Consider the following 14,227-nt stretch of genomic DNA (forward strand, 5'->3'; position numbering starts at 1 on the left):
ATAAATTCTGTAAAATAATCCATTTAACCTTTAATGTTGCCATCACGTTATCAGCTGGCATAACTACGGAGTATTTTAAATATGCCGCGACAAAATTACTACTTGGTAATAAACTTTCTTTAGTAAGTAACTAAATATTAAGTTGGAAACCTGCGAAGCTTGTTAGAATCTGACCCCCAGTCCCACTGTCCAAGTAAGCTAGGCGCAGTCGCAAAGTAGTTTTCAGTGTTTTCCGTTTGTTTTCAAATGTTTGATGTAACGTATATTTATCAAAAAGGTTATCCAAAAATTAAAAAGTGTTTAAATTGTAATTTGGACATATAATATTTACTTCAAGGTATGTTTTCAGTCTGTGGCATTGTATTTAATTCATGGTTTAATGTGTGTGTAATTTAGTAGATATGCACAAAAAGCAATGGTCGAAGTTTAGAATGTTGTTTTGTTTTTCATGTTTTCGTTTTTTCTTTAGTTAGGTATTTTATTATATATTAAAACATTATTAAGGTCAATAAGTCACTCTTTATATATTGTTTAGTTTCTGTTTAGAAACAATTACATTGTTTAAATTTTATTATTCTTTTATTTTTTATACAGGTGTTTACTGCTGTTACAAGTTAAAAATGGAGAGAAGAGATCCACTTAGAGAAGTTGCCAATACAAGCATCAATGTAAGTAGATTGTCATTATAAATATGGATATACAATTACATACAAATTACATCCTAACGCTATTCAAGTACTGTACCTACTACTGCAAATACTTTTAACAACTGCAATAATATTTCTTGTTATACATTAATCAATAGTAATGTCAAGTGCTTGTGTCTGGACTGTAAATGTATGGTGAATGAATGAAATAATAATTTTTATATACTTACTTATATCGTGTAAATTTTAGAACCCGTAAACTATTATATGTGACTGAAGTTTAACATATTTTCTTTTATGATATCCTTATTAGTATCTAGATAATCAATCACTGTTAATAGAATTTTTCTAGCGATGAAACTTAGTAACTGTTTACTTAACATTTTGGTCACCTGAATTCAAAACTAGATAAGTCCAAATAAATAGAAACGGATAATGAAAAAAAAAAAAGAAAAACTGCTGGTAGGCATCTATATTCAATAAACCAAGCAATTAACTTTGATGTAGGTCATCATTGATATTAATCGAGAGAAAAACCACTGCTGGTCCAAAATTTGTGCAGTAAAATAATAATTTATTATTAATTAAAAAATAGTAGAAAGCGAGGGGTGGCAGCTTCGAATGCAGTCACACATAATTATTTTTATACTTAAATATTATTGAACTACATATTCAAATAGTAATCAGTATAACTCAAATATTACTCAAACTTGTACACCAAATTACTCCTGCAGTTTTCCCTCGATATTAATAATTAACTCACTTTGAATCGGGGACATACTGAAATTTCTAAAATGTGCACAGAAACAATAACCAACAAATACACATTATAAGATTTATATTTACTTTAATAAAGTTAATTCTAATTAGTTCTAAAAATTTTCTTGAAACTCATCACATGAAGCCATATCTGATAACTGGGTAAGCTATAGAAATAACTATACAAAACTAGTAATATTCTTTGCAATTAGGATTTTAATTGTTACATTTTTTTTTATTTATTTTAGTTGGGTATTTGTACCATATATTGAGAGATATTTTGATTACGCCATAACAAATTTATAAAATTAACCCCTTAACCTAATCTAACGTCATTCAACTAAATAATTTAAAAATCAGGTTTGAGATAATTTCAATTAAGTATTCGATTAAAATTACAGTCATTGATTTTTATCAAATCATGATTTTTTAAATAAAAAATCATGATTTTCAAAGAAAATATTGTCAGAAACTAGATGATATAATTTAAAAATCAAATAGTAAATTCTTCATTTAATAGACATAAACTTTCAAAATAATCCATATTGTCCAATTCATAAAAATTATAAATAAATATTGACTGCTATATTGTTTTAGGTTATTTCATTACATTACAAGTTTAAAGCATTTTTTTCTTCACAGTTTCAAAATGTTTTAATATATATTTTCTTGTTCAATTTCTGATATCAGATATGAAACTGGTGATATGACGTATCTTTGTGGCTGGGGGTTTATTTACTTCTTTTTGTTGTTGAGAAATAAAACAATAATATTTATAATTTAAATATTGTCATATGTAATTTATAAAAGAAACGCCAGTTTAGTCTCGTTTTCACCTTTTATTGTTTCTAATTTTCGAATGTATCAAGTGACGATTTAATTTGATTCCATTATCAAAAATATGTGAATTATGCTTTTTTTTAATATTCAGGCGTTAATAAAAAACGACTAGATATTTGATCTTTTCAATAAAAAGTCAATTAAAACACTTCGTCCTATTAATTGCTGCTAAATGTTTGTAGTTTTTTACACTGAAAATATATATTTTTAAATTGTTTATAACTGAAAGGGTTAAATGACCCCTTGCAGGAATGCAGACAAAATTATATGGATTAGTTAAAATGTGCCTCGAACGGTTTTTAAAAAAAGATTGGCGGGGTAACTGAAACTCTCATTGAGTCCCTCGGTATTAATTTACGCCTTTAAGTTTTTATGTATATAAATAGATCAGTGTAGTTTTAAAATACAGTCAATAAGTTCGTTTCACCATGTTATGGTTGTAATTGGTGTTAATTTAAATACCCTGTGAGGATTTTTTGTACATAAAATTAATTTAATATCATATTAAATGAATGTGCGATTTTTAATATAATTACGCGCATTGTGTCAATTCAATGTTAAGATATATTTAGTTTGTTGTTTTGCCATATGCACGCCAAGAAAATTTTATATTATTTCAGTTTTTGTTGCTGACTAGAATGAATTTTGTTACTAGTGTGTTAAAAAAATATATTCAGGTGAGACGCTTTGTAGATTATTTTAGTAATAAATTTTCATATTTTAAAGGCTTAGAATCATTTCTCCGTTACCGATTTACTACACTATCGAATATCGAACTAATCATTCTATCTTACAAATTGTTGAATTTCTTAGTCAAATGTATGTCCTCAAATTGGACAAAAACAATGTTTAATAAGTCAGTTGGGAGGTTAATTTTTATGTAATTTAAAACTCATTGGATAGGTACATTATAAAATACTATCAAGTCTTATGTTGAAGAAGTAAATTTATTTAATTAAATTTATATTTTATTTGCTCGTTTGGATACCTATTTTCGTTTGTTTGGATCAGACACAAGTTTCTGAGTTCATAGATTAAATGTAATACTAGAAGTAAATAATTATATATTTTATAAATAAAAAATATCGAAAAATATCAAAACAAGAAAATATACAGTAACTTTGCCTTGCTAAATATAGTTTGTATTTACGTCTGTATTTAACTGTGGATGATAAGGTAATATGTAATTTTTCAATACTGGGAATATGATATCTATTGATTGTTGATAAAGTGTATAAAGTTTGAATATTTTTGTTTCACTTATTAGCAGGGCATACACACAGTTATACCTCCAAATTTAGAACTATCACGGTTAAAACTGTAATTAACTGTATATTCTTATGCCAGTCTGTAAATTTACAAATGCAGAAAACAGATAAATCGTAATCAACACGAGTCGTGTATTTCTGGTAAATAAAACACGGCTGTTATTTAGCAACTAATCTATATTTTCAGAGGCCAATTTCATGTCCATTTAAAATCAGTATAATAATTATTCAGGATTTTATAGCGATATATTCCTTGAGCAGAGGCGGCGATAAGAGTTTTGGGGTCACCCGCAAAATTCTTGCATTTTTATTACAGGGTGATCCAGAATTATGTGCAAAATATGTGAGGGTCAAATTATTTAAACGATTTTAATAGGGGTCATTCATATAAATTTTTTTTATTTAAGCCTCCCTAAAGGAGTTACGACCCCAAAAGGGGGTGAAAATGTAAAGTTTCATTTAATTTTTTCGAAACGGTTTGAAATTAAGAACAGAAAATTGACACGATATTTAGGCGGATAAAGCTTCTTCTAGACAAGTATTGTCCTCGTCCTATTATAAGACGTTGAAATGAACTACCCCTTGAACATTTTCCATTATATTGTTTTGGAGTAAATTCTTTCAATTCAAAAAAAAAATTTTTTTGAACGACTATTACATTTATAATTTTTTTGTCTCTGAATTTTTTGATAAGTATTACAGGTTTTGAGTAAAAAAATTATGTTCAGGATCATACGCGCATATAGTCTTTTCAATCTGATTTGATTTTGCACATCTAGTAGTTTCCCATAATTTTCTGCTTGATGACAAAAAATTTAAAGAGACAAGAACAATCCTAAATTTAAAAAGCGTTAAAAAAGTTTTTTTATCGGAAGAATCTACTTAAAAAAGAATATAATAAAAAATGTGCAGAAGGTAGTTCATTTCAACGTCTTATAACAGGACGAGTACTATAAAAAATACTCGTCTAGAAGCTTTTTCAGCCTAAATATCATGACAAATTTCTAAATTTCAAACTGTTTGGAAATAAATAAATAAAACTACATATTTCACCCCCTTTTAAGGGATCGGAAGTCCTGAAGGGGGCCTTAAATTAAAAAATTTTGTATGAAGGACCCTTATTAAAAGTGTTTAAAATAATTGGCTCTCAAATTTTTTGCACGTAATTCTGGATCACCCTGTACATATATGTAGGTTTTATACATATTCAAATTTAGCCAAATTTATAATTATTGCAAAAATATATTCGTAATACAAACTTCAACCTACAAACGAAATATTATGTTTTGCTTTAATTCTAAATTTATTTACACTCCAACCAGTACAATCACAAATAAAGTATAAAATATCTCCTTATCTCGTAAGAGAACAGGTCGTAAACTGTAAAAAAATTATTTTATTGGCATTGACCTGAACATCACTCATATTTTTTCGTGAATGAATAGAAATTAGAAATCCCTTATTTATGGTTGACATCTGACACACCTGTGGCGTCCTGCGTCTTTCTCATAAAGTAAGGTACCTATTGTAAACTAATAAATAAGACATTACAGGATCCATTGTGCCTACATGCATTGCGCTTTGCGAATACCTGCAGAATGAACAGAACCATTTTTTAAATTAAAAATAATGTATAAACAAAATATTTATCTTCCAGTTCTTGTTCTAGCTACAATATAATTTTTAACCCATTTTGATTTCTTATTGGAAACGACTATGGCCATGTTATTAACATAAATTGCAGCCATGCATAAATCACGTCTTTTTTTATGTTATGTTACTCTAAAATTGCACAAAATTTTGAAGGGTTCGAGAATGCTTACGAGTAAAAAACCATGGACAATATTTGAAGGAAAACATTTCAAACACTTTAAAACAAATTGATACTGTCACAAAACCTTTATTTCTAAGTATTTTGTAGTCTATTTTTTCCACCCTGTAATTGGTTTTGCTGGACGGTTATATCTTGTATCTAATTAAATAAATCAGGAAAAAAATAAATGAAGAACATTAGTAACAAATCGCTTAGCAAAGAAGCATGTCGCACTGAATTCAAATATGTTTAATTTATAAACAATTTTAGTTCTGAATTCAGAATAACACGCTTACTCTCTTAGTAATTTGTTGCTAATGTTTTAAATCTGTGATCACTTTAATTTGTTTTAAAGTATTTGAAATGTTGTTTTATAGCTAAAGAGGCGAGAAATAACTTATTTTTGATTGTATTTTGCAGTTCTACGCTTGGTATGCCTTGTCTATTTCCCTTTTTATGTTAGAAGTAGTTAAAAAGGCGCAACCCCTGTAAAACTGCCACACAATTATTTTTTCCTGTTCTCAAAAACATAATCCAATTTTGATTTATCGTAATCAAGAATCCACAATTTCAATTTTTACCATCAGCCTGCATAATTAATATCATCTTTGAATAATATATTTTTATTTTTGCAAATTGGTGGGCCTTTTTGTTTCTTAAATTCTCCTCCTATGTATGTCCGTATGTCTTGGAATTAAAGAGAGAAATTAATTAACAGCTTACTTAAATTAAATATGTACTTGATAAATATACTTGGTATAGTTCATGTAGTCGATTGTGATTGTAGTATACATAATAGTGATTATTTGTAGAATGAACCGCAAGAAGCGGTGGACGATGCTCCTAAACAGCGGGACCCTGTTGAAGGTAGTTCCTCTGATGACAAGGAAAATGGTTTTGCCTTAAACTCTGATACCGATAAACCAGGTAAAACCTAGATCAAATTCTTATTAAACTAGAAAATGTTCACGATTCTCCAAAGAAATATTATTTTTAAAGTAAAAATGGGTGTTACGGCTTCGCCAAAACCAATCTTATGTAAATAAAGCTACATCGTATTCATTGCTATTCTGAGGTTAGTGGACAATGAACGTATACGTATATACTTGCTACTCGCATGTACTTTTTCATGAATTCTTGATGACTAATTTATTGGTGACATTATTTGTGGGGTTGTCTACCGCCTACAGTTTAGTTTGCGCGGAGACAGTAGACATAGGAAATTCAACCTTATTTGTTTCAAGTTTAAGTCACAAGTCAAGTTGTGCAATAACAAGGTTACTTTATATCGAATTATGTATTTTTGAATTTAAAAATTCATCCTAACACTGGAAAACACTTTTCTAATGTTTGTAATATTTTTCTGTATAGTGATATATATTTTTTAATATTATTTTATTTGAGTACATCCAAGGAGATAGTATTTATAGTGATGACGCCTTTTTATTACTAACCTTGGTCTCACTGATATGTTGTGCAATGACGTTTTCACATTTTGGTGCAGTCTTGACGCCCAGTACACATGTTATTAGTAATGTAATTAATAATATAATAATACTATCTAGTTGTATATTACATTCCTTTAAAACTGTAGTTCAATAAAACTTTAATACCATCCAAGAAATGTATTAAAACAATAATTCCATTTAGATATAGGATGTGGTACTAATAAGCCAAAAGAAAGTAATTCAAGACGATCTATTTTAAAATCTTTTGATCCTCTATACAAAGAAAGGTAAGAAATATTAAACTTTTTTTTTAATAGAGTTAATAATATTTGATGTTTTTAGCCCTGAAAAATTTCAGACTGCGTCTACTAGTGAATCCTATGAGAGACCTCGTCGACAACTTATTATTAAGGAGTCAGATGAATCTGAAAGCGAACAAACTTCTTATTCGGCTGAAGTAAGTGATGATGAAACCAAATTTGTAGATGCTTGCACTGCCACTGATGCAGCTTGTAGTGAGTTCCATGTTCCTGAAATCGAAAATTTTCAGCAAGAGGAGTCTTTGTTAAAGTTTTATACACCAGAAAAGGTTTATGTTGCTCTAAAAGGCAGTGATAGTGAATCCGGGTCTACCTCTGATGTAGCTGAAAATCAGCCAGTATTAATAAATGTTGAAACATCTACCTCATCTAGTGACCAGTCCCATATTCAGAAGGAAACAATATGTTCAACTGTGCTTATTCCAACTGTAACAGAAAGCAAAATTGTTAGTGCAATTAATAGGAAAATAAGTAGTGATTCTGATATCATTCCAACACGATCCAAATTCACCATAAGTGAATCTGAACTTGAAAATTGTAACATCCTTAGAGAGACATTTTCTCCTGAAAATAGAGTAGAAACTTTCAGAGGTAGGCAAGAAAATGCTGCAGATGCTATTGAAGCTAATTCGTTAACTTCTGTTAGTGAAATAAGGAATATTTCTCCTGAGAGATCTGTTGTAACTTTAGAAAGTAGGATTAGAAATGATGAATCAACTTTAGCAGAGGAACCACAAAGCTTAGAAAATAGAACTTTAGGAGTTAGCGAAGTTATAGAAAAGGAAGGATCATCTGACAACAGTAAGGAATCAGAAATTACAGTGATTGACAACAAATCTATCTTGGAAGTTAATGTAGGAGAAAAAGACCATATTTTTTCTGATATTTCCGAAGCAAACACAGATTGTACCATCCCTGAAACTAAATTGCAGTCATCTGCAGAGGAATTCTCTGTATTAGAAGGTGCAGTAGAGGACTTTGACGAATATATAAAAGAGGGATCTAGTAAAATAAACAGACATCAGAAATATCAACTACCATTACAACCTGAATGTGAATCCAAATTAGAAGACAAGTTAACGGTGAATCAAGAATCTTTTAGGGAGGAACTCTCCAAAGAAACTTTTCAAAACTTCGAGAAGACTTTAGGATCTAATACTGATTTTGCATCTGGGCAGGACTCTAAGATCCCACAGGAACATGTAGTATCAGACTGTGGAGCAGATGCCGAGTCCAACCAACAACTTGAAATATCTCAAAAGAACTTGGATTCTAGTTGTGAAACAGAATTTGAAAGGTACCGTATCTCAGAACATCCTCAGAAACAGTTAACATCAGATAGTGAAGGTAAATCTGAATTTAGGAAGGAGACAGAGAAACCTCAGAAACATTTAGATTTAGATATTGAATTAAAATCTAAGAAGTTAGAAACATCTGAAGTTAATGAAGGAAACTTGGAATATACTGAATTAGATGTAACTTACAAAAAAGTTGAAGAAACAACTGCTGAAGTTGAGCGTAAACCTGAATCCTCTGAAGAAAAATTATCCGAGAAGAAAACTGAAGAATTGGATAATAACACATCTGAAACCCAAAAACCCTCTGACGTACATTTTGAAGCTGTAGCAGAATCTGATGATACCATATCTATTCATCATGATGAAGAACATCATTTAGATTCTGGACTTGATAGTATTGAAGAGTCTTATACTAAAAGCCCGAAAAGTCACGTAGGCGATTTTGAAGGTAGTGCCAAAGGAGAGGAGGAAAAGATTTCTCCCGATAAAAAAGACAGCTGTTCACCAGATGAAAAATTAAGTCATACCCATGACAAACTTAAAATAATACCTGTAGATGAAACAACTTCTGATGAAAATACTAAAATTGATGCAATTGACAGTACTCAAGACGAGCAGCCTCGGTTGCTAGATAAACAAGCAAAACCTAGAATAGAAGACGAGCCTAAATTGGCTGAACTTACTGAACCTGGACCAGACAGAACAATTATAAGTTTGACTGACCAGAAATCTGTAAGTTTTTACTGTAGTTTTTATTGTTGTTTTAAATCAATAGTATGATACTATTAGTCTTAGCTCACCCTTGCATTAGTAGTGTGAAAATCTTTTACTTTTGTGTTTTGTGAAATAAAAGAATCTGTTTTCAGAAAATGGCTGACCTCAGTGAAAAATTAAATCAACAACAGCAGGAAAATTCTGACTTGAAGCTGCAATTGAATGCAATTCAGCAAGCGAAAGCATCATTAGAACTTGAAATACGACAAAAAGAAGAGGTTATTATCAAGACACAAGCAGAAGCATTGAAAAACGAACAAACATATAAACAAGAAATTAAACAACTTAGGGAAAAACTAAAAGAAAATTCCAAGTTAATTGAAAAAGATGGAAGCAAAGAATTAGAGGATCAGTTGAAGGAGGCTAAGGCCAGAGAAGCAAAGGCTGTTGCTGAACTCAACCAAAGAACAAAAGACGACCTTAATTACCAGTAGGTATATTTCTTTAATAAAAAATCAATCTCATTTATTGATGATTTACAGAAAAATTATGGAGGAATATGAAAATACAATAGCTACCCGTTTTGCTGATTATCAGAAATTGAAGGAGGAGCATGAAACAGCCACACGCCATTTAGCAAACATTGAACTGGCATTTTCTGATGTACATCAGTAAGTAAAACAGTCCTCAAAAAACTAGTATGGAATGATATAGATACATATGTACATTTTTTATTTAGGAAATACGAGAGGACTAAAGCTTTGCTAGAAGGATTTAAGTCAAATGAAGAGACTTTGAATGGTGCTTTGCAGGTTTCTGAAAGGACTCTCAAGCAACATGAGGAAAGATATGAATCTTTGAAAGCACATGCAAAGGGACAAATAGAAAAGTAAGTAGAATATAAAAGTTATTTTTGTAAATGCATGGGGAGAGCCAGAAATGGATGTTTTCTTATGCAATGCTGATTTTTAATTTACCAAGATTAAAAAAAAAACTGTGCTGCGAATGAGTGATAGTGCTTGAGAGTGCCGAAGTACGGTAAAGGTTATTGCATGATAAATTTAATCGTTGTGTGGCTAAAACTAACTGTATAATCAATATAAATTCATATTTCCACTGTTTGTCGAGAGTACCAAATTGTATATTAATCATAAATATATTAAAGGGTTACACCACTGTAACGGCCTAAAAAGCGTGTTTTTGACAATTTTTTTTTAATAGAAGGAAAGGTAATAGAAAAACACTGTTTAAGTATGTTATTAGGCATGTATTTAAGTGTGCAGTAAAAATATTTTCATTAAAAAATATTTCAAAATGGTGGCACTGGAGCCGTTGTTCTGAAACATGTTGCCGTCGAGGCATTCCGCGGCACGCACTAGAACTAGTGCAAATTATAGCTAGAGAAACACGCATGGGATTGTAAAAATATTGTTTTTTTGTAAAATTGTCAAGTGTTTGAAAACGTTAAATTTTTGACGAAAAAAGGGCAGTTATTTGTTTATAACAATTGTTTAAATTAATTTATCAAAAAATCCGTAGGGTTTCTCTTCAAAATATTGTTTTAAATGTGTGGTTAAAATTTTAAAAGAAAATATTGAAAATTGTTGGAGTTACAGTGCATGTCATTTTGAAAAAGTGTGTTTCGAGAAAAACGCGTTTAAAGTTTTAAAATTAGTTTTAGACATGAAAAAATAAAAAATTAGACTCTTTTAAAGTTTGCTTGAATTGTACACGCATACTCCCTAACGACATCTATGAGTGTATTAGAGAAGTTGTAAATCAATAGGTAAGAAGGTATGTGGTATGAGACGCCCGACACGCTCCAGGAAAAGCGCAAAATAAAAAAAAAAAAAATTTTTTCATGTATAAAATATTTTGACTCGTATTCTTAGAAAGTTCAAACTACCTTTTAAGCAAAAAAAAGACGATTTTTTGAAAATTCTACAGTGGTAAAACTGAGAAGAATTGTGTTTATGAAAACCCCTGAAATCGTAGCAACTGTATTGATTTTGCATTTGTGAAAAAAGTTGCTTTAATGTTAAATGCAAAATTTGTTATTTAATGTTTATATTTGTTTTATTTATTTAAATGAATAATAATGTAATTTTTTTTTTAAGTATACGGTAGAATATAATACGGCACTTCATTACACCGGCACGTCCAGTAATTCGTAGTTATTTTTTTCGCGTTTGTCTACTACTCTTGAATAACGCAGTTTATAAGTTGAAAGATTGTTTTACAGAAAAGTAAAAACATTACAATATACATATATATGCACACACAAATGTAATATGTATGTATATATGTACCAATCTCTTTGTTAAACAATTAAAAGGAATGTGTTTTAATTTAATACTGTTTACATTACACATATTCTATTAATTCGAATTTTCAGGTACTCTGGCACTCTTAGGTTTTTAATCGTGCCGGATTAACGAGATTTTGCTGTATATACATTTATTTCTTTACTTCTAGATCTAACAAGGAAATTCTTATGCTGAGGGACAAATATGAAATGGATATTAACAAGCTCAAGGCTATTATTAAACGTTTAGAAATTAAGTGCAGTTCTTTAGAAGTTTCACTACAACAGAAAACTGAGGAATGTGCTGCCTTGTCGGCTCTCTGTGATGAGGTTACGGGAAAGAAAGTGTAATATAATGAGCCTTTAATTTTTTGTTTGGTAGCATTTTAAAAATGTGATTTGTTTTTTACTTGTTCTCTTCATATTTATTTATTTTTTTCAATAGTATTAGTGTTACATTTTTATATTTTAATACTTAATTTAAAACTGCTAATCATATGTCCATCCTTACATAGTTGTAAAGTATAGTAAAGTTATTTATATTTTTGGTAACGAGTTATGATTAGAGAATAAACGTATGTAAGGGAAAATAAATATACTATTGATCTATACTTTTATTTTTCTCAGCGAGTTTATGTAATGGTATAAAATGTGATCAATAGCTTGCTTAATATTTATTAGATGTACCTAGTACCTTTATTTATAGCAGTTGCAATGATATTTATATAGACTTGTAACAATAATATGTAAATATAACTTGCACTACTATATAATTCATAATTTAAATAAACTATGTAACTTACATTTTTTTATTTAAATATCACATTTCCAGATCTTAGATAACCCATTCTTCTAAAGTTTCAGCTTCTCTTCTCGTATACATTTGTGAAAAATATAAAGTAATCTAATATTCATTATGTTTGGGTTGTTTTCCAAGTTTTAATATTTTTTAAAATTGTAATTTTAACACCCTGTAGCAAAAATGGGGTGCCTAAATTAAAAATGGCATACGTAATGTCGAATTATTTTCACACAACGAATCTATAATTTGTGGATTGCTTTATTAATTTGTGACCGCCTGTATTTGCAAAAATTTTTTTTCATCAACTGATAGGTAACAAAGATGTTTTTTATTCTTCACAAAATTTTGATTTCTTTTGAAAGTTATGAATTGTGAAAATTGGAATTTAGGTATCAAATTAAAATTTAAATAGATATCAGCATCAAGAGAAATTAATTTTGCTAAAAAATAAAAAAAACATCGAATCTTTCAGTTGGTTATGAAAAAATATATATTTTGTAAATATATGTAAGTATAATTCTTTGAGATATTAAGATCAGCTACTTCTGTTTTTATTTATTATTTTGTATATTTCGTTCGAAATTTCTTCGTCAAAATTTCTCTACATGGACACCATGGGCGTAGGTACGATTTTTGTTTGGGATGGGCCTTGAGGGGCCAGCTGGTCAGACGGCCATTCAGACCAAAAAGATATTGTATCTTTTCTTTTTCTGGAATTTATTAAATATATAAATATGAAACTACTCTTAGCAAGGTTGTCAGTAATAGAGCAGTGTTTAATTATTAAGCTGTGGTGTATAGTCCACAACTTCACAAGGCGGAGTAACTTCGCAAGCACAGGTAAGAAGAAGAAGAAGAAATGTAGATCCATTGATAGATTTTGTAATCGTATTCAGTTTTCAGATTTAATTAAAACAAAAAAAAAACGAACAAATTAAAGCTTTTCAATTTTTTATTTATCCCATATATAAAAAACTTTTATCTAGTTAGAAATAAATCGTGCGATAAAGTCGAACTAAATAATTTTAATCATCTAAATCCATATTCAAGATTACTTAAAATGTGCATATTGAGAACAAAATGTGTATTGTATTTTATTTTTCTCAGGTTAGTTGTATTGTAATTCAAAGGTTCACAAGACAAAAAGTAGGACACCAATTGACTGGTATCGTGATTGAACGAACAAAGGTGGTAGAAGGAGACAAAGATTCTGTTAAGTTGACTGGAAAGTTATTGCATTGGAAAGTATTCGATATCATCAATAAGAACAGTTATTAGTATATCTCTCCTACACAGATTAATACCAACCAATATGATATTTATATTGACTTGATGCAATGCCTGTTTATTAATTATTATAAGATACAGTGACGTTGGTAGTAGGGTTGTAAGCAAAACGTGGTATGGAAACAATAATAATTGTACATATACAATACAAATATTTCTGATACCAAAGTACTATCTGCGACAAAAATAATATTAAACATAATTAAAAGCATAATTGGTTATTTACATTTCATAGAAAAATAGGTATAATAGAATGAAAAAGACGTATGGAAAATTGTGAAGGTTATGTTATAATTTAAAAAATATTGCTTCGCCACTGTTTTGACGGAATGCATGTAGAATTAGTCATCATGGTATCAATTCTGAAGCATATTTTAAATATCTTTTTTTTCCCCATACTTATATAGTTTTACTAGGTAGTAAAGTACTGATTTTTAAGACAACTTATACTAGTTAGATTGCGATAGGTTCTATAAATACTATTGTAATTTTAAAGATATACGTAAGAGATACGTAAATTATGAAATGAAAAATTGTTAAGATTTCACAAAATAATAAACTAACTGAATATGACTTGAAAAGTTTTATTAATTTATATCGAAGTAGGCAATCGTCGTATCTACGTAAAATATATATTGTTATGCTACAGGTACCGTGAATCAAAACCTACTGACGAAGTTTGAAGTTATATTAAATGTAAAGGTATTATAATGGAAGAAGGAGGAA

At 29.4% G+C, this 14,227-nt stretch overlaps 1 protein-coding gene across 2 annotated transcripts; it reads left to right on the forward strand.

Annotated features, from left to right (window-relative positions):
- The first annotated feature begins 278 nt into the window (after positions 1 to 278).
- Positions 279 to 12,216, forward strand: LOC108916986 (transforming acidic coiled-coil-containing protein 2-like). 2 transcript variants are annotated; one of them, XM_018723379.2, is made up of 9 exons: positions 279 to 337; positions 595 to 668; positions 6,140 to 6,254; positions 6,978 to 7,062; positions 7,118 to 9,125; positions 9,260 to 9,597; positions 9,650 to 9,778; positions 9,847 to 9,996; positions 11,583 to 12,216. In XM_018723379.2, the coding sequence occupies exons 2-9, from the start codon at positions 621 to 623 to the stop codon at positions 11,761 to 11,763; spliced, it is 3,054 nt and encodes a 1,017-aa protein (XP_018578895.1). In that variant the 5' UTR covers positions 279 to 337; positions 595 to 620; the 3' UTR covers positions 11,764 to 12,216. The 2 variants fall into 2 exon arrangements, with proteins under 2 accessions (XP_018578895.1, XP_018578896.1); XM_018723380.1 differs by lacking the exons at positions 279 to 337; positions 595 to 668 and adding an exon at positions 2,669 to 2,923.
- Positions 12,217 to 14,227: the final 2,011 nt, after the last annotated feature.

This window comes from Anoplophora glabripennis, unplaced genomic scaffold (genome assembly GCF_000390285.2).
Source record: "Anoplophora glabripennis isolate ALB-LARVAE unplaced genomic scaffold, Agla_2.0 scaffold2, whole genome shotgun sequence".
In the NCBI taxonomy this organism is placed as follows: domain Eukaryota; kingdom Metazoa; phylum Arthropoda; class Insecta; order Coleoptera; family Cerambycidae; genus Anoplophora; species Anoplophora glabripennis.